Below are 21,864 nucleotides of genomic sequence, written 5' to 3'. Positions count from 1 at the left end.
CCACCTATATCTCTCCTCCTCTTAGCCATATTTTCTTTGACTGTTTTTTTTTTTTTTTTTTTTTTTTTTTGTGGCTGTGCATTCCGTTGTCAATGACCCTCGAATCTCCCCCTGACTTGTCCTCCACGTGAAAGAGCCCTCAACCTCTCTCAAAATCTGCCGTGTCTTTCAATTGTGTGGCCTGGATTATGGCCGTGTATTGCAATCTGTGGCCTTCCCGAACGTGAACCTACATATGTATTTATAATGATGAGCTAGGATTTATGCTTTTCGTTTACTTACGAAATAGTCCCAATTCTAAAACCCTTTTCAATTGAATCCTTAAATGGCTGGATTATATTCAATTAAATCCTAATTTGGCCTTATAACTTGGAATTTTCGGCCACCATGCTCTCTAATGATTTAGCATAATTTTATTTTTTCGCTCGTCGAATCCGCATGATTAATTCCGATTGCTTCACCCTGGTCCATTAAATGCATATGCAATGCATGAATGACAAAATAAAGACGAAACATGATTTAATTATTCTTGTTTAGAACTAAAAGATTAGCCCTAATTTTTTTATGAAAAAATTACTGAAAAGGGTAGTTAAAATTTAGGTGTCAATAGCACCAACTATCCAGTGTGCAATGTCGAATGGCCAGTAATAACTAGAACACGCATGGTATTCTGTGCATGCAAGCTGTTTGTTGTTGTGGTTGTTTGCCTTGGATGTTGTGGTTGTTGAGTCGTGTCAAGCATTGCATTACATGAGAACCAAGGTGAGGTATGCTTGCATGTGATTGATGATGTACTACTGGATTATGCTGCTTGTATAGGTCACCCCGAGCGAATCAACGCCCTGATCGGGCTTAGGCGTTGACTCACTAAGATTAATTTATCACTTCGTTATTATTGACCTTTTTCAAGACCAAGGTAATAGAGGTTTATCCAGTTCGATTCGGAGTCCCCTTCGACCGGTCATTCTATATCGAGTACCACCCAGTCTTGGGGATGGATCGGGTCCGGGAGCATCATGCGACGGCCATATGGGTAGATGAGGGGTTGGAGCACTTAGTGCCCCACCACTTCAAAGTCCGGTTTGTGCGCCATGGTGATGCTCTCTATGGGCCGATCCATGGATTCGAGAGGCCACCTACCGCGACCCCTAGGATCAAAACATGGGACCCGATGAACATTGATACTCCCGACGGAGAGGTAGTGGACCCCGAGTACGACCCGATCTACGACGATCCGAATTACGAGCCTTCACCTCGAGTATTTCGGTTGAGCTACCGTAGTCGTGGAGACCTTTTTGAGTGACCCGTTGTTGAGGATGACGAGGGTGACATGACCCTTCTTTTGAAGTAGATATGACTTTAACCCCGCTCCGACCCGCCTATCTTTTTGCTGGTCTTAGGGAGCCGCCCCGAAGTATGGGGCCGTATATGTATAGCTCTGTAGGGTTAAATATTATCCGTTAATGGAAATAAAATAGTCTTTTGTTGAGTTGACTATTGTTGTTGGGTGTCCTACTTTCCTATCCATGTTGTTTGAATTATCATATGGGAGTTGTACATTCCGCATGCGCTTATTAACAAGATAAAATGTATGGATCGATGACGTGCTTGAGATGTCGTCCTTAATGACCCGAGGCATATTGATAGGGATATTGTGTACCCCAGGATCGGAGCGTGACAACATCTTTGCGTGAAAATTAGCTTACAAATGGCTGAAAGCCCAAGGCTGCCTTGGCTTTCTAGCATCCTCGGTATGTTGTCGAGAATGAACAATATTTTTATTTTATTTTATTTTGCCTTTAATGTCCTCACATATTTGTTATAATTCCAAGTTTAACCTTAGATAGGAAAAAAAAAACCACAAAGCTTTAGATCATTTCACGATCTCTTCCTAGAGAACCCATCATAGAGACAGAGCAATAGAAACCCTAGATCTAGATTCCCATTTCTTTCCTATCATACCATCACCTTCGACGACGGTGGCTTTGCAAACGTCGGTCTCCATCCATTCCTTCTCTTGATCCACTACTTTAACCCTCATGACATCGCTTCGAGGCAACCACACGGCGAGTTCATTTTCTTTCATGTCTTCACCGCTTTCTTCCAACATTCGATGTAGATTCCTTCAATTTCCCGTCGCAATTGGTGAAATGCTTCCCTTTAAGGTCTTTATTAATTCTGTCTTTGCATGGAGTTGGCTAATTTTTTCGTTGTGTGTAGATAAAATTGGTCCCCATCTATGAGCTCTCCTCCTTGATCCTTTGCATGACATGTGAAACTATCTAGTTTTGTGGCATGATTATGTTCTATGGTAAACACCTCTGAAATATGTAATTGCACCAATTAACCTAGAAAAGTGATTTTTTGCGGTTTTATGGAATGGTTCGAACAAAGCTTTTGCTTTGGAGAAAAAAAAAAGTCGAAAAAAAAAGAGTCCGACTTTATTGGGTTGAATTGCAAGTTTGTGGCCATCTGGGTCTCTGGAATCCCAAAGCTCGCCTCTTGCATGCTCGCTTCTAGATCTTGAATCTTGCGTGCTCATGTCTTCTTTGCTCGTCTGCGAGTGACAATGCGGATCAAGAGAGTTTGCACTAACCTTATATCAGAAAATTAGGTTAGAAATTGAAGGAAGTGCCTTTTTTCTTCTATTGAGATCAAAACATGAAGTGTTCATTAATCAATTCTGGCATTATTCGAAGTCTTTTTCCCCTTCGTGAATGCCCATACAACTAGGGTGTTATGTGAGTTTTATTGGAGGCTTCAGATAGATTTGTGCATCGGCCTTAACATGGATGTATACTATGAAGGACTCAATCAAACTATTTACCAATTGAGATAACCTACCGAGTATTTAACCCTCTCAAAATCCAAACCAATCTATCTATAGTTCGATAGTGCAAGAAGAATAGGGGAGATGGCACTTGTGATGTCTGTTAATTGAATGCCTTTAAATCTATGAAATAGATATAGACGATCAGGTTTTGGGAACCGACAATCGTCATCTTTCTTTCTATTCTTTCTAATAGTAGTTCTTTATTCTATTTTTCACCAATCTACTGTGTTGGGTAAATCTGTTTGTACTCTTATATGCACTCTTTCCCGTTATAAGGTTACTGGTCATATATCTTAACTAGTCCATCACTTGAAGCTAGTTTTGGATGGGTTAGTTCATTCCTAAGTTTTGATATTATCTCTAAAAGAAGTAGAACAATATCTTTTTGCTTCGTGCCCGAATGTTGTATTTGATTACGAAGCACATATTTTTTTCATAATATCTTTTTCTTTTTCTTTTTGTATTCCCGTCTTTCATTTTTCAATTCCTTTTGTTTGGGTTCAAGTTGAAAGTTAAATCTTTTTTGTTGACCACCTTCTAATTTAAAAAGAAAATAGAAAATGAAGTACGCCCGTGTGTTTCTCTTTGTTGGTTTTTTGAAACTGCCTTTATCTATATAAGTTCAACTTGCAGAAAAATTGATGAGCTCGGGAAGGATGCTATGGATGCACTTTGTTTATTAAGGTAATGGTTTTGAGATTTTTTTTATCAAGGAAAATGATTGTGGACATGTTTATTGTTATTAACTCATAATCTTTTGCTTGAATGCGCACTTGGTCTAAGGAACTCCCTTCCACCTACTTTTGTTCCACTCTTTTCTTAGTAGGAGCTTGTTCCTCATTTCACCGGAGAGGTCTGTGTTTATTTCTTTTTTTCCTCTATTTCACGAAGTCCACGTTCTCGAATACCCCTGCCTAATGCACATTTAAATCGTTGCATTTGAGTGTTGGTTTTTGTGCTCATTTTTCAAAGAACAATACTAGAAATGTTGATTATGTTCTCATTCCAATTAGATGTCTATGCAAACATAAGTGATTGCCTGAGGACTTGAAGCATTGAACCCTGTGTTCCCTACTAGAAATGTTGATTATGCTCTCATTTCAATTAAAATGTTTGTATTCATTTTACTAGAAGATGGCAAGTTCATGAAAGGAAAAGGCATATTGGCGCCCATAAGATGTAGAAACTTTTTGTAAGTTGTGCATTGAACAAATTGAAATAGGCAATCGTCCCGCAAGCAACAAAAGAGATGGATTGACAGTTATAATTAACAAGTTTGGGAACCGAGGGGCAAAATGTATGATAAAAATCAAATGAATAGTAAGTGGGATAATCTTAAGGAAGAATACAAAAAATTGAGGAAATTGCTTCTAAATGAAATAGGACTGGGATGGGATGCATAGAAGAAGACCATCGGTGCAAGTGATGAATTGTGGGAGAGGAAAATTAAGGCATTTATCTCTTATTTTGCTACTTTTTTCCAAGTTCATCTTTTATGATACAACTCACAAAAATGTTCCATTATAACAGGTGGATCATAAGTTTAAGGCTTTTCGAACGAAAGGCATACATCCGAATCTTGAAGTTTTATTGGATAGAATGTTTAGGGGTACAGTTGCTACCGAAAGTGTCACATGAAATCCCGCATAAGGTTTAGTCAATAATGAGAAAATTAAGGCCCCATAAGCTGATATGGGTGATGTGTAGGATCTACTAATGATAATTTAGAGGGTAATGCATGTGAAGATGTTGTTCAACCAAGTCCAAGTAAGAGCCATAAAAGAGCAACGCAAAGGCAAGTTGGAGGAAAGAAAGGAAAAAAGTTGATGGGACTCGTTAAATTAGCATCGCAAATTGACAGACTTTGTTCAGCTATTGAAAGTAGGAGCAGTGTATCATCTCTTGCAAGAGAGTTTGATCCTTACAAGGAAATTATGCAAACATTGAAAGACATACCCGAGATTAAGCAAGACTAAAAGTTATACTTTTTTGCACTCTCACACTTTGCTGAAAAGAAAGATAATCAGTAGACCTTCATGAACTTGGATTGAGATGAAGAAAAAGTCGAGTGGCTCAAGTTTAAGGTGGAAGAGCACAATAGTCGTCACTAGGATGTTAGCTACTTGTTTGAACCCTTTCATATTCTATATTGTTGTAATATGAGACCTATTTTCAATTGGTACGATTTGCACTCTATTTGCACTATTTATGAATTCTCTTCTTTTTTATGTTCTAATGTGAGACCTGTTTTCATTTGGTATTCTTTTGATTGGGGGGAGCTTGCATATATATGATGGATGATTTTTATTTATGGATGATTTAGATTATTCATCCATTTTCCGACTGTAACTCTATATTTTGTTACTTTAACTAGTTATGGATGATTCTCCTGAAGGGGAAAATCATGACAAGGAGGAAGAAGAATATTGGCAAATTGTGGGAGTCGCTCAAGCCACGGTGGCTTATCGGGCAATATACGGTTACAAAGAACCCCGTATGACATCTTCATATAAAGGAAATGAATGGTTGGAAGAGTTGATGGGCGAAGATGATAATCCGATAAGGTGCTATCAAATGTTTAGAATGGATAGGATCATATTTAATAGTTTAATGCACGATTTAATAATAGGCTATGGTCTTCAAGGAACTAGGAATATTGATGTAACATAAATGCTTGGAATATTTCTTCTTATTTTAGGACACGGCTTGGGCAATAAGTTAGTATAAGAACGCTTTCGGTGCTCCGAGGAAACCATAAGCATGTACTTTAGCTTAGTTTTAGATAAAGTATGTGCAATGGGAAAAGATTTGATCAAACTATCTAATCGGCAATTTACGGAAGTTTTAGAGAAGATCGGGAATAATCGAAGATTTTATTTTTATTTTAAGGTACTTTTCGCTTATACAATATAAATGTAGTCCTAAACTTATATTTTGATTATACAATAATATTTTCATTTTCGTGTTAGGATTGCATTAGGGCTATTGATGGCACACATATTCCAGCAGTGGTTGTACGCATGATCAGATTCGTTTTATTGGTCAAAAAGGAACACCGACTCAAAATGTATTAGCAGTGTTTAATTTAACGTGGAATTTGGTTGGAAAGGACAAGCTCATGATACTCGTATCTTCTATGAAGTCATTGGGAAACATGATGTACAATTTCCTTATCCTCCTCTAGGTTCGTGAATTAATGATTTTGGTAGAGTAATACGTATACATGTGTCTATGTTTATTGAATTTACATTATATTTGTGTAGGTAAATATTATTCAGTAGATGTCGGATATCCAAATCGAACGGGTTATTTGGGGCCATACAAAGAAGTTAGATATCATTTGTCAGAATTTCGACAAGGTTCTATACCTACAGGTTATCGGGAGGTATTCAACCGTGATCATTCCTCTCTGCGATTAGAAATTGAGCGAGCCTTTGGTGTGTTAAAAAAGAAATGGAAGATTCCAAAGCAAATGCCAAGTTACCTGTTTGAAAAACAAGTGAAAATTATGATAGTAGCAATGACTTTGCACAATTTTATACTGACAAACGTTGTTAATGATACACATTTTGTAAGAGCTAATTTGGATCGTGATTATGGACATGCAATTAACATTAACGATGTAAATGATGGGACTAGTGTTTCAAATGATAATTTATCTTCTAACATGAAACGTTTACGTGATCAAATAACCATGAGTTTAGTAAATAGTTAAGGGTGCTTGTAATTTTCAATGATAACGTAAATCTTGTATTAGTGCATATGTGATTATGTTTCTCTTTTTAATTGCGAAAGAAGTCCACTTTGATATAGTTTTTTTATTTATAAATTTGTTAATGCATTTCTTTTATATCATTCTCAATGTAAACATATAAACATGCAGTCATTTGCTTTTTTCAATTTTAAACAAATTAAAATAAAATAAAAATCTAAATAGGTCACATTAAATGACTTTCCAAACATATATTTACTGAACAGCATTTTCTCAAACTGTTTTCCTAAGGTACTTTTTAATTACAATTTATCAAATAGTTTTTACATTCCATCAAATCTCTTCAGATAAGAGGAATTTGCATTTTCTCAAAACCTTTCCAAACGCAACCTTAACAGTTCGTAACATACTCTATTGGATGGATTATAGCCATATACATCTCGGCCCCTCTTTCTTCCCTGGACTCACGTGAAGACTCTGAATCTGAGTGATCTGATTGAGCTCGCCGAACTTCATCGAGGGACGTTCGCATCCCCATCACAGGACAAAAAGAAAAACAGAATGTCTACCGACTTCAAAACAATCCCTCTAATCGGTACTTTCTCCTTAGTTTCGATTGATCGGATGCGAACCCTGATCGACCCACTGTTCAATTCAATGCGTTTTGATCTTGTTGTTCAGATATCGGTCCCCTTTTGGCCAAGTGCGATGATCCGAAAATGGGTGAAGATCCGGGCGTGGCTGAAGTCGTCAGGCAGTTGGATCAGGCTTGCAGAGAGGCTGGTTTCTTCTACGTGGTTCGTAACTTTCTCCTCACTCTCTCCTTCGGTGGTTCAATTTCGACCCACTTGCTGAAAGTGCGAACGCGAGCTTACTGAGCTGTTTTCAAATTAATCTGAGTTCTTTGTACTGTGATTTCTGTGTTCAATGGCAGAAATTTATGCTGTCGCTGTCCATAGCAATGAGGTCCACGAATGTGTGCTAGTTATCTTGTTTTGCTGAACATGTGAACACCTGTTTGCATCTATACTTCTTCTGGCATTCAGATGTTAATTTTCCCATTATAAGCTGTACTGAATCTCTTGCCTCTGGTGGTTCTTAAGAAGTGTGTTTGATATATATTGTGAGTTAGTCTCCCAATAGACTAGCTCTTGCCACGTTAAGTTTTTTCAGTGAAAGGTCGCCTAATTAGGCCTTTTCACTGCCAATAGTACAATATCATTGCGAGAGCTTGTTTTGTTTTCTGTGAGTTTATTTGGGTTCGTAGAGTGAGGAATGGGATCTCAAAACTAAAATGGAGTTTTTGGCATGGCACTCGCAGTAATTACATAAAAAAACATGTGACTGTTAGAATATATCTTCTTTCTAGCTCAGAGGGGGAAAAAAAAAGGAACAAAGAGCACGAATGTTGTGTGCTTACTTTCATTTCTCACTGATGTGGAAGTTTGGAAACTTTGTTATTGACCAGAAGGGCCATGGTATTCCCGACTCCCTCATTAAAAAGGTTAGAACCTCGACGCATGAATTTTTCAAACTTCCTTGTGAAGAGAAGTTGAAGATCAAGATGACTCCAGCGGCAGGATACAGGTTATACTCTCCTAGCATTCTTGAAGTGTCTTCTTGACAATTGTCAATTTAAGATCGACCACTAGATGTGTTCTCTTTTCTGAAATTTGTTATGCAGTTAAATGCACATGAATTATTAATAATTTTTATTTTATGATAGAACATGGGACAGAAGCATCAAATTGAATCGTAAGCTGTGTTCTCTTCTCTAAACCTTCTGTGCAGCAAAATGTACATGAAGTGTTAGTAATTTTTAGCTTATTGTAGAACATGAACAGATATATCAAATTAAAAGGAAAACACTGACACATATAAATCAGAAAGAATATCATGTCCTATAGTGAAGCTTTAGAGAAATAAGCTCCCCACATGTTTGCCTCCCACATGTGAGTGGTGAGGAATACACAGCCTTCTTAATTTGTGAAACAAATAAGCTTCCGAAAAGGGTGCTTCGAGGAATTTAACGACCTGCCAATTGTCATTCCCAGATGATATTGCTTTCTGATGGTAAAGTAGCTTGGCCAGTATACAGAAAAGAAATGGTTATGCAAAACCTCTCTTCAGGACCATGATCTGATTCTGCTCACTAGACATCCCTATACCTGTATTTCTAGGATTTTGCCACTATTTCATTCCCATGAAAGATATAATGTTGTATTATTGCAAGTTTATATTGGTTTATAGGTGAATTGCTAATTAGCCTAAAAGTGACTTTTAACATTTCCTGCAGGGGATACCAGCGCGTTGGTGAAAACATCACCAAAGGTGTACCTGACATGCATGAGGCCATTGATGTAGGTTGGGTTCACCAATGTCCGGGTTGTTGTTTAGATATACTTGCCTTAAGTACGAGTTTAATAAATCATGCTGATCGAATGTTAGCAGTTCCCTGGTATTATATAACTTGTCCCTGTATTTTAGGGGTCTCAAATCATTATAAGCATCCATGATTTGTGAGATACCTTTTTTCTTGGATAAATTGTTAAGCTGTGTTGAAGTTGAGTGAAACTGTGATTAGCATATCTGCGGAAATTTTAGGCTATCTTTGCTTCAGCAAACAGAGTTTCTCTGCATGAAACTTGTACAAATGATGTCAATGTTATTTCACTACGGATTGCGCAGTTATATAGTCCTTTAGGTGGGGGTCTATATCACTGACTATGGAGCCTGCACAAGTATTGGCATAGATGGTACTGAGATGTTATCATAGTATTCTGCTGCGGTCCCCTGCATTAATATCTCCCTCCCACTGCAATGACTCTAAATGTGATGTATTTGGAGCAGTGTTACAGAGAAGTGAGACAAGGGATGTATGGAGATCTTGGCAAGGTCATGGAAGGATGTAACCAGTGGTATGTTGAATCAAGAACTCTAACCTAATGTATTGGCCTGTGTCTCTTGTTTTCTAGCCCCTTAAGCCGTGTCACCAGACATGTGGTCTAGTGGCCTTGTTGGCGAGGGATCAGGGGCGCGATCAGGGTTGTACCCCGACAAGAGCACCATTCCTATTAACCATTTTTCACCAGCAGCAAGTATTGACTATAAGAAACTTTAGTACTCGTCATACTTGTTTTCCTTAGCACCGAGTAGTTCATTATGTCAATGTCATCGAACTGAATTGAGCAAATGGACAGTGGCAATTGGGCAGTGGCGTTGTTTATAAACCTATAGGTCCAATGTTGATTTCTCCCTTTGCCGTTCCATGTTTCCTTATTCCAAGAGTTGGTTTAATGATGATTGTTCCAGGAAACACACATATGAGTAGTAACTATGCCTGGATTATAGTGTTTAGCATGTGAGAGTAAGTCCAAAGATGAAAATTATAGATATTATTTTTTCTATAAGCTCAGCCTTTTCATTTAAATAATTGCACATATCTTAGCACTTCTAACATTCAGTTATATGATTGCTTGTTTTGGATAGAGTTACATGTTGCTGATATACTGGATTACGTTCACGCATTTTGATTTTGTCCCCAATGCAGGCCAGTTGATCCTCCACATTTAAAACCAATCATGGAGGAATACATTAGCCTTTGCACTGGTATCAACTCTTCATTGGTGGTTCTCTGTCAATAATTTTGGTTGTTCTCTGTCAATACTTTACTTATCTGTCATCTTTGCACGTTCTTCTGATTGTTCGTAGAACTTTCAAGAAAGATCATGAGAGGTATTGCGTTAGCGTTAGGCGGATCCCCAAGTGAATTTGAAGGTCAAAGAGCTGGAGACCCATTTTGGGTATTGCGTATAATTGGTTATCCAGGTGCATCAAAAGCAAATGGCCTTGGAAGTCCTGAAAATGACATTGGATGGTGACATATTTGTCCTCTCATAGCGAGTTAATTCATTGTCAATCCTTGTACTCTACATTTCTTCGTTACCGTAGCCTTTTGATAACTCGTGCTTTTTTTTCTTTCTTTTCTTCCTTTGCATGAAACATTCAGCGGAGCGCACACTGATTATGGTAATTTTCTGAGTCTTTAGAGGATTTGATACTTGAAAGGACAGTGGGTTTATATTTTGGTCATGATGCTACATTATAGGTTTGTTGACTCTGGTGAATCAGGATGACGGCATCACTGCTCTTCAGGTACAATTGTGATTTGTTTATTTTTTTAGTTTTGATATTTTAAATCAGTTCTTAATCATGAAAGAGTAGTGACAGAACAAGTGAGACCGAGTCAAGTATTAAATTGACTTAAACTGTCCTGCTAATTCCTTAGAGAAGTCCGTTCCTGGAATTTAGACATGACATGTGAGTACATTTCTGGTTCAGGCTGTTAGTCATTCCAAATGGTGGTGTATGTTTGGTGTGTATTTGCTTTTAACTTTTGTATTTTGTCCTTTTACTTTTAGAATTTGAAATGAGCTTTTCAGTAAGGAGCACTTCACTCTTAAGAACATATAAGTAACATCTCAAGTCACCATAATGTTTTTCACTACATATTTTATTTATCCAATTTGGCAGTAAATGCAAAAGTTAGTTGTTTGGTTTGGCTTAAAGGAAATCTTGTAATGACCCCAAAACCCTCAGTCAACTTACACCATAATGTCCTAGATATGTGCAATAATTGAGTAATGACATTAGAGATTGGTGACGAGATGATAAGGCAACACATTATATCTAAGCTTGGTCTTGATTAGCCAAGTACATCAGAAATTGGGACCGGACGAGGACAATGGAAGCACGTGGACAAGCTTGGGGCCACGTGTCAACACGTGACCTAGTGTCAAGCGAGGAGACACATGGCAAGCCACGTGTCACCACGGCATGACACATGGCAAACGTAGGCCATGGGCACGTGACACGTGTAATAGCATGGTTGGACACTTGTAACAGTGTGGCAAAATGAATGCTGACTCGCCACGCCGTCTGTTTCCTATATAAACCTCCGATATCAAATCTGTTTCCTCATCGGATCGTCAGATCAAGACATCTCTTGAATCCCTACCCTCACTCTACTCTCGTCCACACTGTCGTTGTTACACCCTTGTCCTATCGCCAAATGTCCCGAGCCAATCTGTCTCATCGTTCCGTTCGTCTTAAGATCAGAGATAATAGAAATGCCACCTGTTAATGCTGCAACTCCTATTGCATGTTATAGAGTCCGTAGAGAATGTATTAGCTCGTGGGAGGATCACGTAGATCCCAACCATCCGAAGGTTAAGTTTAAAAAGTTAGTTAATACTTTGGCGGTAGAGGTAGGTCTAGCTTCTCTCCGGTCATGTATCATTTTGTAGCTTTATATATAGCCGAAGAGGACGACGAACTCCTTGGTCCTCTCCCGATGGGCCTAGATGCGGACGTCGACAATACCGGATGCGGATAGGCTTAAAAGGAAGTGATGCAATGGGAATCGGGAAGGGTATTTTTGTTTTATAGCGAAGTTGTAGTTGATTGACCGTCAACAAATTTTGGTGTAAGATTACGGTGTGATGGGTGGTTGTCGTGGTGGTCTTTTGAATCTCGCTTCCCGGTTGTTAAGCCCGTGGTAATGTGACAATAGTATGGAACTCGTGCTCATGTATGAAATGCAATAATGGGTTGAAATCTTATTGTTTTCATGCTTTTGTTAATGACATATCAATTGAACCCATAAAAGGCCATGCCCTATTAGTTCTCTATTTTAATCTTTCATTATACATTGGCGCATGCGAAAGACTAAGTAAAACAATACGGACGGCCACCCGGCTCACAAGTGCATCACAAAACATGATATGCCATTAACAAAAGCATGAATGACAGTCAGATTTCAACCCGTTATTTCATTTCATACATGAGCACGAGTTCCATACCGCTGTTACAACCGGGATGCGGGATTCAAAAGACCACCACCACGACCACCCAACACACCGTTATCTTACACCAAAATTTGTCGACGGTCAACCTACTGCAACTTCATTATAAAATGAAAACACCCATCCCGATTCCCATCCGGGACCATCGGGAGAGGACCGATGAGTTCATCGTCATCTTCGGCTATATATAAAGCTACAAAACGATACAAGATTGGGGTGGAAGCTAGACCTACCTCCATTGCCAAAGTGCTAACTAACTTTTTAAACTTGACCTCCGGATGATTGGGATCTACGTGATCATCCCACGAACTTATACATTCTCTAGGGACTCCATAACATGCAATAGGAGTTGTAGCATTAACAGGTCGCATTTCTATTATCTCCGATCTTAAGACGGACGGAACGATGATGACAGATTGGCTCGAGACCTCTAGCTGCAGGAAAAGGGCGTAACGACGGTAGAGAATGTGGACGGTGGCGTAACGAGGGTAGGGAATCAAGAGGTGTTTTGATATGATGAAACGGACTGATGCCAGAAGTTTATATAGGAAACGGACGGCACGGCGAGTTAGCGTCCATTTTGCCACATTGTGACACGTGTCATGCACCGGTGGCCTACATTTGCCACGTGTCACGCCATGGTGATACGTGGCACCAATTATGTCACGTGGTGACACGTGCTGCCAAATGTCCCCTTGCTTGACACGTGTCATTCTAGTGGTGACAGCCCTCACTAGGCCACGTGTTGACACATGGCTCACTACATGTCCACGTGTCTCCATTGTCCTCGTCCGGTCCCAATTTCTCTTGTACTTGGCTAAATCAAGACCAAGTTTAGACATAATATGTTACCCCTGTCATCTCGTCATCAATCTCTAATGTCATTATTCAATTATTGCACATATCTAGGACATTATGGCTTAAGTTGACTGAGGGTTTTGGGGTCATTACAAATCTAATGCCATGTTAATTGTTATTTGGAAAGAGGGTGGCTCATTATCGTTACTAAATCTAGCTGTCTTGTTAACCACCCACCAAGACAAAGATTACAGTCAAAAACTACGATTTTGTTAATAACAGCTGAGTGAAATTTGGAATATCCTCTTTGGACAAAAACCAGGAGGCCCTTAATAGATGATTGATGCAAAATGGATTTAGTTTTGATCATCAAAATCCATTTGGGTCTATCTATCCTGATTGCTTAAATAGTTTTTTTAATGTTCAGAGCAGCTGCACAAACGTGTTCATATATACAGCTAGTGACTCTTGTTTTGAGCCTTGTCATCATCCATAGGTTGCCACTGCAATATAAATATCTCATGTTACTCAATTTGATTGATACTCTGCTTAGTTGTTCGTTGTTGTTGATGTCGTCTGATTCCACTTGGTGTTAGATCATGCAGAATGAGTGAAAAGGTTTAAATCTTGAATGGTGTCAGATCACATTCTGTAATCTATTACGATCACTGTTATACCTTATTCAGTGAAGACCTGCTATGTGTTCGGCAAAACTTTATAGTTCCTGTATTAGGTTCAATTTGATCTTGGTGAGTTTTTGAAGGTCAAAAACCTCTCTGGTGAGTGGATCTCTGCTGTTCCTGTTCCCGGAACATTTGTTTGCAACATAGGCGACATGCTCAAGGTATAAACATGGGGAAGAAGATCCCTTGATGTTCATTTCTGACTTTGTGCTGGTATCGCACATCAACTTTTGGTCTGTACAATTGCAGATTTGGTCCAATGGCTTATATGACTCAACATTGCATCGCGTAATTAATGGTTGCCCAAGATATCGAGTCTGTGTAGCATACTTTTATGAGGTTACTTTCTTGACTGGAATCTCCTTTATGCATTTCTTTTTGTTGAACCCAGTTCTTCTCTGAACACTAAGTAATGTTTTACAAGCAGCCCAATTTCGATGTCCCAGTGGAGCCTTTAGATGTCTGTGTGAGGAGAACTGGCGGAACCAAGAAGTTCGGAAGAGCATGCTATGGAGAGCATTTAGTTAGCAAAGTCCAAACAAATTTTGTGGTGTAAAATACAAAGCCCTATCTCTTCCCTTGTCAGTTTGAACTCGACATAAATGAGTATTTGTAGTTGATTGCTCAATGTTGTACTCTGCGCTGTGGATAATGGATTTGTAACGTCATGGAATAATGGTTGTGTGTTTTCTTCCTGAAGTCATTAATAACAGGTTTGACTGTGGGTGCTACATTTATCCTGTTTTTAGTTTTTGGGCTATTGGATTTTCACTTGCAGGGTCTTGAATTTGTATAAGTGTATCATGCTTTACTTAACCATGCGGCCACTGTACTACTAGACAAAGGTCCTCCCCATTTCTATTAACTCTTCTGTTGATGACAGAGAGGTTGTGTTTTTCTTTTGTTTGACTATATCATCTTTTCATGTCTCTTGATAGTCGAGTTGATAGATCTACGAAAGTTTACTCAACTGTATGCAAATTGACAAGTTAAGCAACATTAATTAATCATACGCAAATGACACTGATTCTTGAAAACTAACATGCTTGCAGTCATAATAGATGATGCAAATACTAAAAATTAAGTACAGAAAGCTGTTGTGCCCCATTATTTTTCTGGCGGAAGCCACATTACAATTGCTTTAGCCCTATCTGATAATTTCACTTGCTATTGGTGCCTATTCAGTGCCGCATAAGCAGGTGATGGTGCTGGAGCAATCTCAGGTGTCAATGACCCTTTGGAGGTGTCTTCAGCAACTGACTGACTAATCTTGCAGGGTACATAACTCAATGACCTCTCATTCGGGCACTTTATCTGCTTGGCGAAGAAGGCAGCACATTCCGCTGGAGATCTCTGTGACGGAAGATCTGAAATGCAGTTCATCCTTACATCGAGCTTTTTCTTCTTGATCAACTTCCTGCATTTCGGCCCAACCTGTGTGAAGTAATTGTTGTTCAGTGTTAGAGCTTTCAGCTTCGGCAGCGAGCACACCGTCTCAGGTACTGGCCCATATAAATGGTTACTTGACAAGTTTAGCTGATACATCTGCTGCAGACAGCCGAAGGAAAGTGGTATTGGACCAGTCAACTGATTGATACTGGCGTCGAAAGTAGTTGTTTTCTTCAAGAGTCCTATTTCATATGGAAGGCAACCCGATAATTGGTTATTCAGGAACAGCACCTCTAGCAAGGTCTTTGAAGTTTGCCCGATGCTCCGAGGAATTGGGCCTGTGAACTTGTTGTTGGCTAGGGTGAGATAACTTACGGGTGTTTGGCCAAGATTTTTCGGAATCGTTCCTGTGAAGAAGTTGTTGTTGAGGAAGAGAACTTCGAGGTCCAAAGTGAATACTTGCGGTGGTATCGGTCCAGTCAGGGAGTTGAACCTGAGATCTAAGAAAGTGAGATTGATAGCGCCTAGAACTTGCAATGGGAATGCTCCTTTTAGCTTGTTGTTGCTCAAGTCGAGCTCGTAGAAATACTTGATCGTGGAAATGTTGAGGGGGATGCCACCGGTGACGTTATTGGAGTTTGCATGAAAGAATACCAGATCTGGTAGTTCCTCAATGAAGTTGTCGATTCTGAGCCGTCCCTTGTCATTGCAGAAACCGAAGCGATTGAAGTCGGCACCAGCGAGACCCAACTCATTGTAGCCAGGTACAATTGCACAGGCAAAGCCTGTGTACTTGCAGACGTTATCGCCTTTCCAGGTCGCAGTGACTTTCTTAGGGTCGCACCTGCCTTTGCTTATCCGCCTCTTGAACCTCTGTATTGGCTTCTTCACTAGTAGCAGCCTCGGGCTTATTGGGGGTGGAGGAGAAGGTGGTCTTGGTGGTGTTGGCTTTGGCTTTGGCTTTGGCTTTGGCGGCTGCGGCGGCGGCGGCGGCGGCGGCGGCGGTGGGGGTGGCGGTGGCGGTGGCAGTGGCGGTGGCGGTGGGGGCGGAGGCGGAGGCGGAGGTGGTGGGCATTCAGGCTCTAGAGGGGGAGGGGGAGGAGGGCAATACCCATTCTCTGGGGCAGGAGCCGGTGGGTAGCCGCCGCCGCCGCCAATTACTATTTCAAGTGCCTCTCGGCCTGTTTCTGCGGTCGAAATGCCGCCAGAAGCTTGGACAAGGCAAGAATAGAAGATGACCAAGAGCAAAAGCAGCAATGCGGAGGAGTTGGGACATGGTTTTTGGGCCATAACTACTCCGCGATTGAACCAAGGGGGGACCTGAAGCAGATGATAATGCAGACTCTACTTATGAACTACTAGAGATGGATAGTCCTCCCTCTGAAGAGGAGTACAGCTGATTGTACCGGGTTTTTAAGAGCTATATAAATAGAGAGGCTTCACAGATATGGACAAAGTGTCGGCTAAGTGCAGCTGGCGAGAGATTATCCTATTACTGATCCAAGCATCAAATCGAATTCCGACTTCATTAGCAACTTGGAAGGATTAAGGACAAGGGTGGTGCCAACTTTTACGTTGGTTCAATCATTCTAGGAATAAAAAAATTAGAAAATGTGGGTGTCTGTTACAGCTCCGTAGATGAGAGTGGGGCTGTCCTGGTGGCATCCCGTGAATGGAGAGCTAGACGTCAAAAGGAAAGCAGTGAACTTGGTGGGTCTGGCTTTTGCATGGAATTGGAATAACAGAGGACTCAATAAGTGAACGTAGTTGACTTGGGTCGTTGAAAGTCTTCGGAGTCTTACATCTGCTGGGTCTCCGTACACGAAAACCCTTTTGATCTCGGGAGAGGAGGAGAGCTATAATCCAAATAGATAGATATGACAAATTGCCAAATAAGATTTCCACAATGTATGTTCTTATAATTCGGCTCAAAAGGGTACACTATCGGTCGAGTATTGATCCTCGCGCTTCTTATGGCCAAAGATTTGTATTGTCTAACCTAGATTGTTGTTGATCAACATTCGCTAGATTTCAAAATTATGTGGAGAGGAACAATGACATAGATGACGAGTTGGGTCAATAGGTAGATCGAACTTAAATGGATATCAATTTACTTGGTTTAGTCGGTGTAATTTATTTCATGAGGAGAGCAGCACAAGATTTCATTATAAATTAAGTAATGCGACGAAGATTACAAGCCCACTTAAATTAATCAAACACTCTTAGGTTTTCCGAACCCATTCATACCTAACAACTTGAGCTGTTTTGCTCTCAAATGCCTCACGAAATAATCTTTCCAATTTTAGAAAAGAATACCGTAAGTTTATCTTTTAGATTTAATGGGCTTTAAACACTAATCAAGTCTTTTTAGGATGTAATTACATAAAGAAGCTCTGCCTAAGCTCCAAACAAACTTGCTGATGGCCACACCAATCCAAAACGACATAAAAAGTATTCCCTACAAATGCTAAGCTCATTTCACGAAAAACAACCTTCAGAAAAATGTTCTATAAATTTTCCGGCATTCGGTTCACAAAAAATAAATAAATTAAGAAAAACATTTTCTATCAATGGAAAGAAAACGCCATCAAAAGTAGAGAAAATGATTTCCTCTTTTTGAACAGAGGAAATCATTTTCCCTTATCCTTTCTCTCTACTTCTTCACATGCATTTCTTTTTAATTATTAAAAACATATATTTTTTTAAATTTTTAATGTTTTTATTTTTATTTTATTTATTTCTTTATTTATTTTTTTAGTTTTTCCTTCTTCCTCAATCGGGTGCCGGCCACGGCGACAGCCGGCGCCCGAGGTGGGCGAGCCTCGAGCTCTCCCCGCATTCATTGAGCTCGAGCTCACCACAAGCAAGCAAGCTCAAGGCTCACCCGATCCCGGCGAGCTCAAGCTTGCCTATGGCTGTCGAGGACCGATGGCAGTGGAGAAAGAAGGAAAAATAAAAAGAAAGAAAAGAAAAATAAAATAAAATAAATTATTAAAAAGATTTGATTTTTTTTTTTTTGAAAATTTATAAAAGTTGTCCATGGTAGCATTGGCCAAACCATGTAAGAAAGATAGCATCCATGTCAGCAATTTCCGACCAAAGAACGACGTGAAGAATTAAAATTGATTTTCCATACCAAACAATGGAAAATTTTTTTTAGTTCATCTATAGATCTCAACTGAACACTAAAAAAGTTGTTGTAATTTTGCTAGAAAATGACTTCTTGAAATATAATTTTTAGAAACATCATATTTTTTGCCAAACAAATGGAGCCAAAGTCTTTGTTGCACTTCCTATTCTCGGTTGTGATTCCAACAAAGAAAAAAATTCCATATTATACAGCATTCAATTTTGGACTTTCATGTGATCGGGCTTCCACACAATTCAATTCGGATCGAGTTATGTTCACGTCCTTAAACTCAAGACATATTTTTGACAAATTTCCACCTTAACATGACGTTTGAATAGTTTGGCAAGAACCTGAACTTTGCTATGATTGTCCCACGGTTTCTCTAATTTCAATTGCCACAGACATCTTCCCGAATCGGCAATTGAACTTCGCTACGATTGTGGACATTATCATAAAGCTAACTCCACTTGCTTCTTTAGCCACTCAACAAAGGTTCTCAGACACAGCCTCCTTTATTCCAGATAAAGCAAAATCAATGTTGCATCCATACTTGTAAAGAGATCGAACTCGTATATTATCAAACTCGGTAATTACAGCAACTATTGACTCTACGGGTTCCACTACGCTACACAAACACCATCCGTGTCGATTACCGCTCAAGTACCCACTACCTTAAGAGTTTCTAGTTGCATCTACACCTTGAGCTGAAGCACTTATTTCTTTTTCTTTTTCTTTTTTTTTTTCAGAATGCAAAACACTTATTTCATTACCAATTTGGATCTAGATAGTTGGGAAAACAAAAAGGAAAACTAATTAGTTACTCGTGGAATAAATGTTTTGAGCATTCTTGCACTAACACTAGCGATTGAAGATTGTGTGATTTTTTTTTTCAAGGTAATATTACATTCATATCCACAAAAAAAAAAAAAAAAGAGTAAAATATGACAGTCTAACTGGGCTTTTCTTGTATGGACACTTGATTTACCTTCTATGCAATATGTTTTCGACCAAAAACAAAACTGTTACCATTTCAAAATAAATCAAGTTTTAGATAACAAGATGAATCATCAGAACAAAGATAGGGGTCACACACTCAAAAAAATCAAATCCATGACTTCTTCAAACCAAAATCGGTGGCCAATTACCGAATCTGCCTTCGATAATGAGTACATATCGAGATCTTCATCTGTTGAAGATTTGTGTAATCGACGATGATGGTCCCGAAAATGTGGAGTGAGACCATTTGCATAATAGTATCGTTAGTTGTTAGTTATTTGTACTCACCAAGTTCCAATAGTCCTGTCAAATTATGCTTAGAAAATGGAGAAAGAAAAAGGTAAATTTTGTAAGTCTACGACTTTCCTCATAATGTATGCTTTAATTGCGTAGACTAAGTCGTTTATACGGGTTCGTGATTTCAGAGAAAAAACATCCATAAATCATCCACAAGCTACAAAAATGAAAAAGTTTCAATGAAAAGGGAAGGTTAAAGGACTGTGAAAATAAAGGTGCATAAATCCGATTGACATGCCCGATGCATCCCGGGCAAATCAGGGCCCCCATTTGATAGGAACGTTAGTGATTGTGTCGTCCCTAATCCCAAAAGTACCATCTTCCATTGCCGCTCTTATTGGGGGGTAAATCCAGATTTCTTTTCCATAATTTAATAAGAGCAATCATTATAGATTCGCCCAAAGGAGATGCCAAAGATTGACCGTCCTAACGCTCTGAGTCGTCATCTTGGAATCCTATGTCGGGTCTTGGAGAGACTGACGGGAGCAATTCCCCATCCTAAAACCGTTATATTTTGGATGTATTACCACATCTCGAAAGGTTAGGATTACTTTCTATGGGTGTCCAAATGGATTTTATCGCATTTGTTAAATATAACGTTAAAATCATCGCAATTGTTTATAAGTTTTTAATAGATGAGTGAGATTTTTTGTTCTCTTTTATGATTTGATGGTCATTGATGTTCGAGAATTTTAGGAAACTATCAAATTAGAGCCTTTTTTTTTCATTATTACAATTTCTTGCGTATATAAGTGGGAATTGGTTGTGTAAAAAATTTGGATAATGTGTTATTCGCAAGAGCTACGATCGCTGGCAGGAGAGTGTTCATTAAGGTGATTGCTATGAAGCTTCCATCATCAATATGGAATAATGGGATGACTTATTCGATTGCACATGATGATGTTTACTACCAGAAGACTAAGCTTATGGGAATTCATTGCCATTAATTTGCATAAGACTAGCTGTAGTAAAATCATTTTTGTTTCAAAACTCAAATTGTTAAGAGAGAATTAGAACACAGACGAAAATGTGGAAAAGTGAAATGGATAACTTTTTTGTATAATTCAATCTATCATAATGAAGGTTACATTGTCTATTTACTGGTTTTATGAGACAAACTGTCTAAATTAACATATATCATCGAGATACGAACAATAGATGGGAGGTGTTCGCACAAATCTTGAGAGATACAGAATCGAAGCCAACAAAAAAAATCATAATTACCACAAATGTCTTCCTTCACGCCGCATTGATGTGACTCTCTACGTCATAATCGCAAGAGACGTATTCTTATTTTGTTACATTTTGTTGTCTCCAATCTCAATTGTTTTATGTATAGATTATGCTTAGTCTAAGTTTCTTACATAAAAAGCGTCTACAAGTCAGACAATTACCCGTACATTCTTTCGATGCGTTTTTATTTTCAGTAACTTTTTTTTAACTAAGTAACGAAAGAGAAGCAAAATACCTAATGCTGGTGTTGTTTTGATACGCTTAAATCACATATTTTGCTTCCAACAATAATAAAAAGTAAGTTCTTCTTGTCTAGACAGATTACACCCTATCTTAGAATATCTAATGCAACGGGGAACATAGGGGCAAACCTCGCACTTGATATCTTTTACGAGCAACGTGCACATGGAACTGGGTCCAAGGAGGGAGTAGCAAACAAAAGATACGTCTCATTGGAAAGATGGAGATTGTGTTCTAAGACAAATTGCTCGGGACAAGAAATAATTTAGTTGCTTTTTCCAATGAGAACACATGTACTCCAATTATTTCCAAAGTATATATGCCAAAAGGTTTCATTGCTAGAGGTACCACTATTGAATAAGGTTGATTATTCAAGGGCATTGATGGGTCCATGCACGTGTTCCATGGGACGGCGGAGACAAAAGTAGGGAACCGCACGATAGTATGTATCATCCGTACTTGATGCGCATGTAGATCCGAAACATCCTGACCAACAGGATAGCTCTGAGAAAATTAACTGAAACATCCTAAACATATTATAAGGTGGCCAATTTAGTTTTAAATTTTTCAAATTTGTCGATTTAGTCTTAAACATTTTCACGACTTGTCAATGTAGTCCTTCCGGCCAATCAGCCAATTTTAGTTGAAAGTCGTTGACATAAACACCGGCCGTCCTATCTAACACAACC

General features: G+C 39.0%; 2 protein-coding genes, 1 long non-coding RNA gene and 1 pseudogene across 6 annotated transcripts; 2 read left to right on the top strand and 2 right to left on the bottom strand.

Moving 5' to 3' along the window:
• Positions 1–3,967: 3,967 nt before the first annotated feature.
• LOC125312789 lies at positions 3,968–5,040 on the top strand (annotated as a pseudogene).
• Positions 5,041–6,987: 1,947 nt separating this feature from the next.
• Positions 6,988–14,661, top strand: LOC115742084 (probable 2-oxoglutarate-dependent dioxygenase At3g50210). Its single transcript, XM_030676193.1, has 12 exons — positions 6,988–7,140; positions 7,227–7,342; positions 8,014–8,132; positions 8,842–8,905; positions 9,396–9,463; positions 10,096–10,154; positions 10,257–10,422; positions 10,555–10,574; positions 10,654–10,700; positions 13,971–14,051; positions 14,140–14,229; positions 14,318–14,661. The coding sequence occupies exons 1-12, from the start codon at positions 7,107–7,109 to the stop codon at positions 14,444–14,446; spliced, it is 993 nt and encodes a 330-aa protein (XP_030532053.1). The 5' UTR covers positions 6,988–7,106; the 3' UTR covers positions 14,447–14,661.
• LOC125312790 lies at positions 10,947–13,497 on the bottom strand. The gene is made up of 2 exons (XR_007196850.1): positions 13,361–13,497; positions 10,947–11,119 (listed from the first exon to the last, which is right to left on the bottom strand). It is a non-coding gene; the product is annotated as an uncharacterized LOC125312790 (long non-coding RNA).
• A 256-nt stretch (positions 14,662–14,917) lies between the features above and the next one.
• LOC115742083 (uncharacterized protein At4g06744-like) lies at positions 14,918–16,703 on the bottom strand. 4 transcript variants are annotated; one of them, XM_030676186.2, is made up of 3 exons: positions 16,327–16,703; positions 16,261–16,287; positions 14,918–16,197 (listed from the first exon to the last, which is right to left on the bottom strand). In XM_030676186.2, the coding sequence occupies exons 1-3, from the start codon at positions 16,567–16,569 to the stop codon at positions 15,058–15,060; spliced, it is 1,410 nt and encodes a 469-aa protein (XP_030532046.1). In that variant the 5' UTR covers positions 16,570–16,703; the 3' UTR covers positions 14,918–15,057. The 4 variants fall into 4 exon arrangements, with proteins under 4 accessions (XP_030532046.1, XP_030532048.1, XP_030532049.1 ...); XM_030676188.2 differs by having other exon boundaries at positions 16,264–16,287; XM_030676189.2 differs by having other exon boundaries at positions 14,918–16,196; positions 16,257–16,283; positions 16,332–16,703.
• Between the last annotated feature and the right edge of the window lie 5,161 nt (positions 16,704–21,864).

Source organism: Rhodamnia argentea, chromosome 11, assembly GCF_020921035.1.
Source record: "Rhodamnia argentea isolate NSW1041297 chromosome 11, ASM2092103v1, whole genome shotgun sequence".
In the NCBI taxonomy this organism is placed as follows: Eukaryota; Viridiplantae; Streptophyta; class Magnoliopsida; order Myrtales; family Myrtaceae; genus Rhodamnia; species Rhodamnia argentea.
This window is presented reverse-complemented; position numbering and strand designations above follow the sequence as displayed.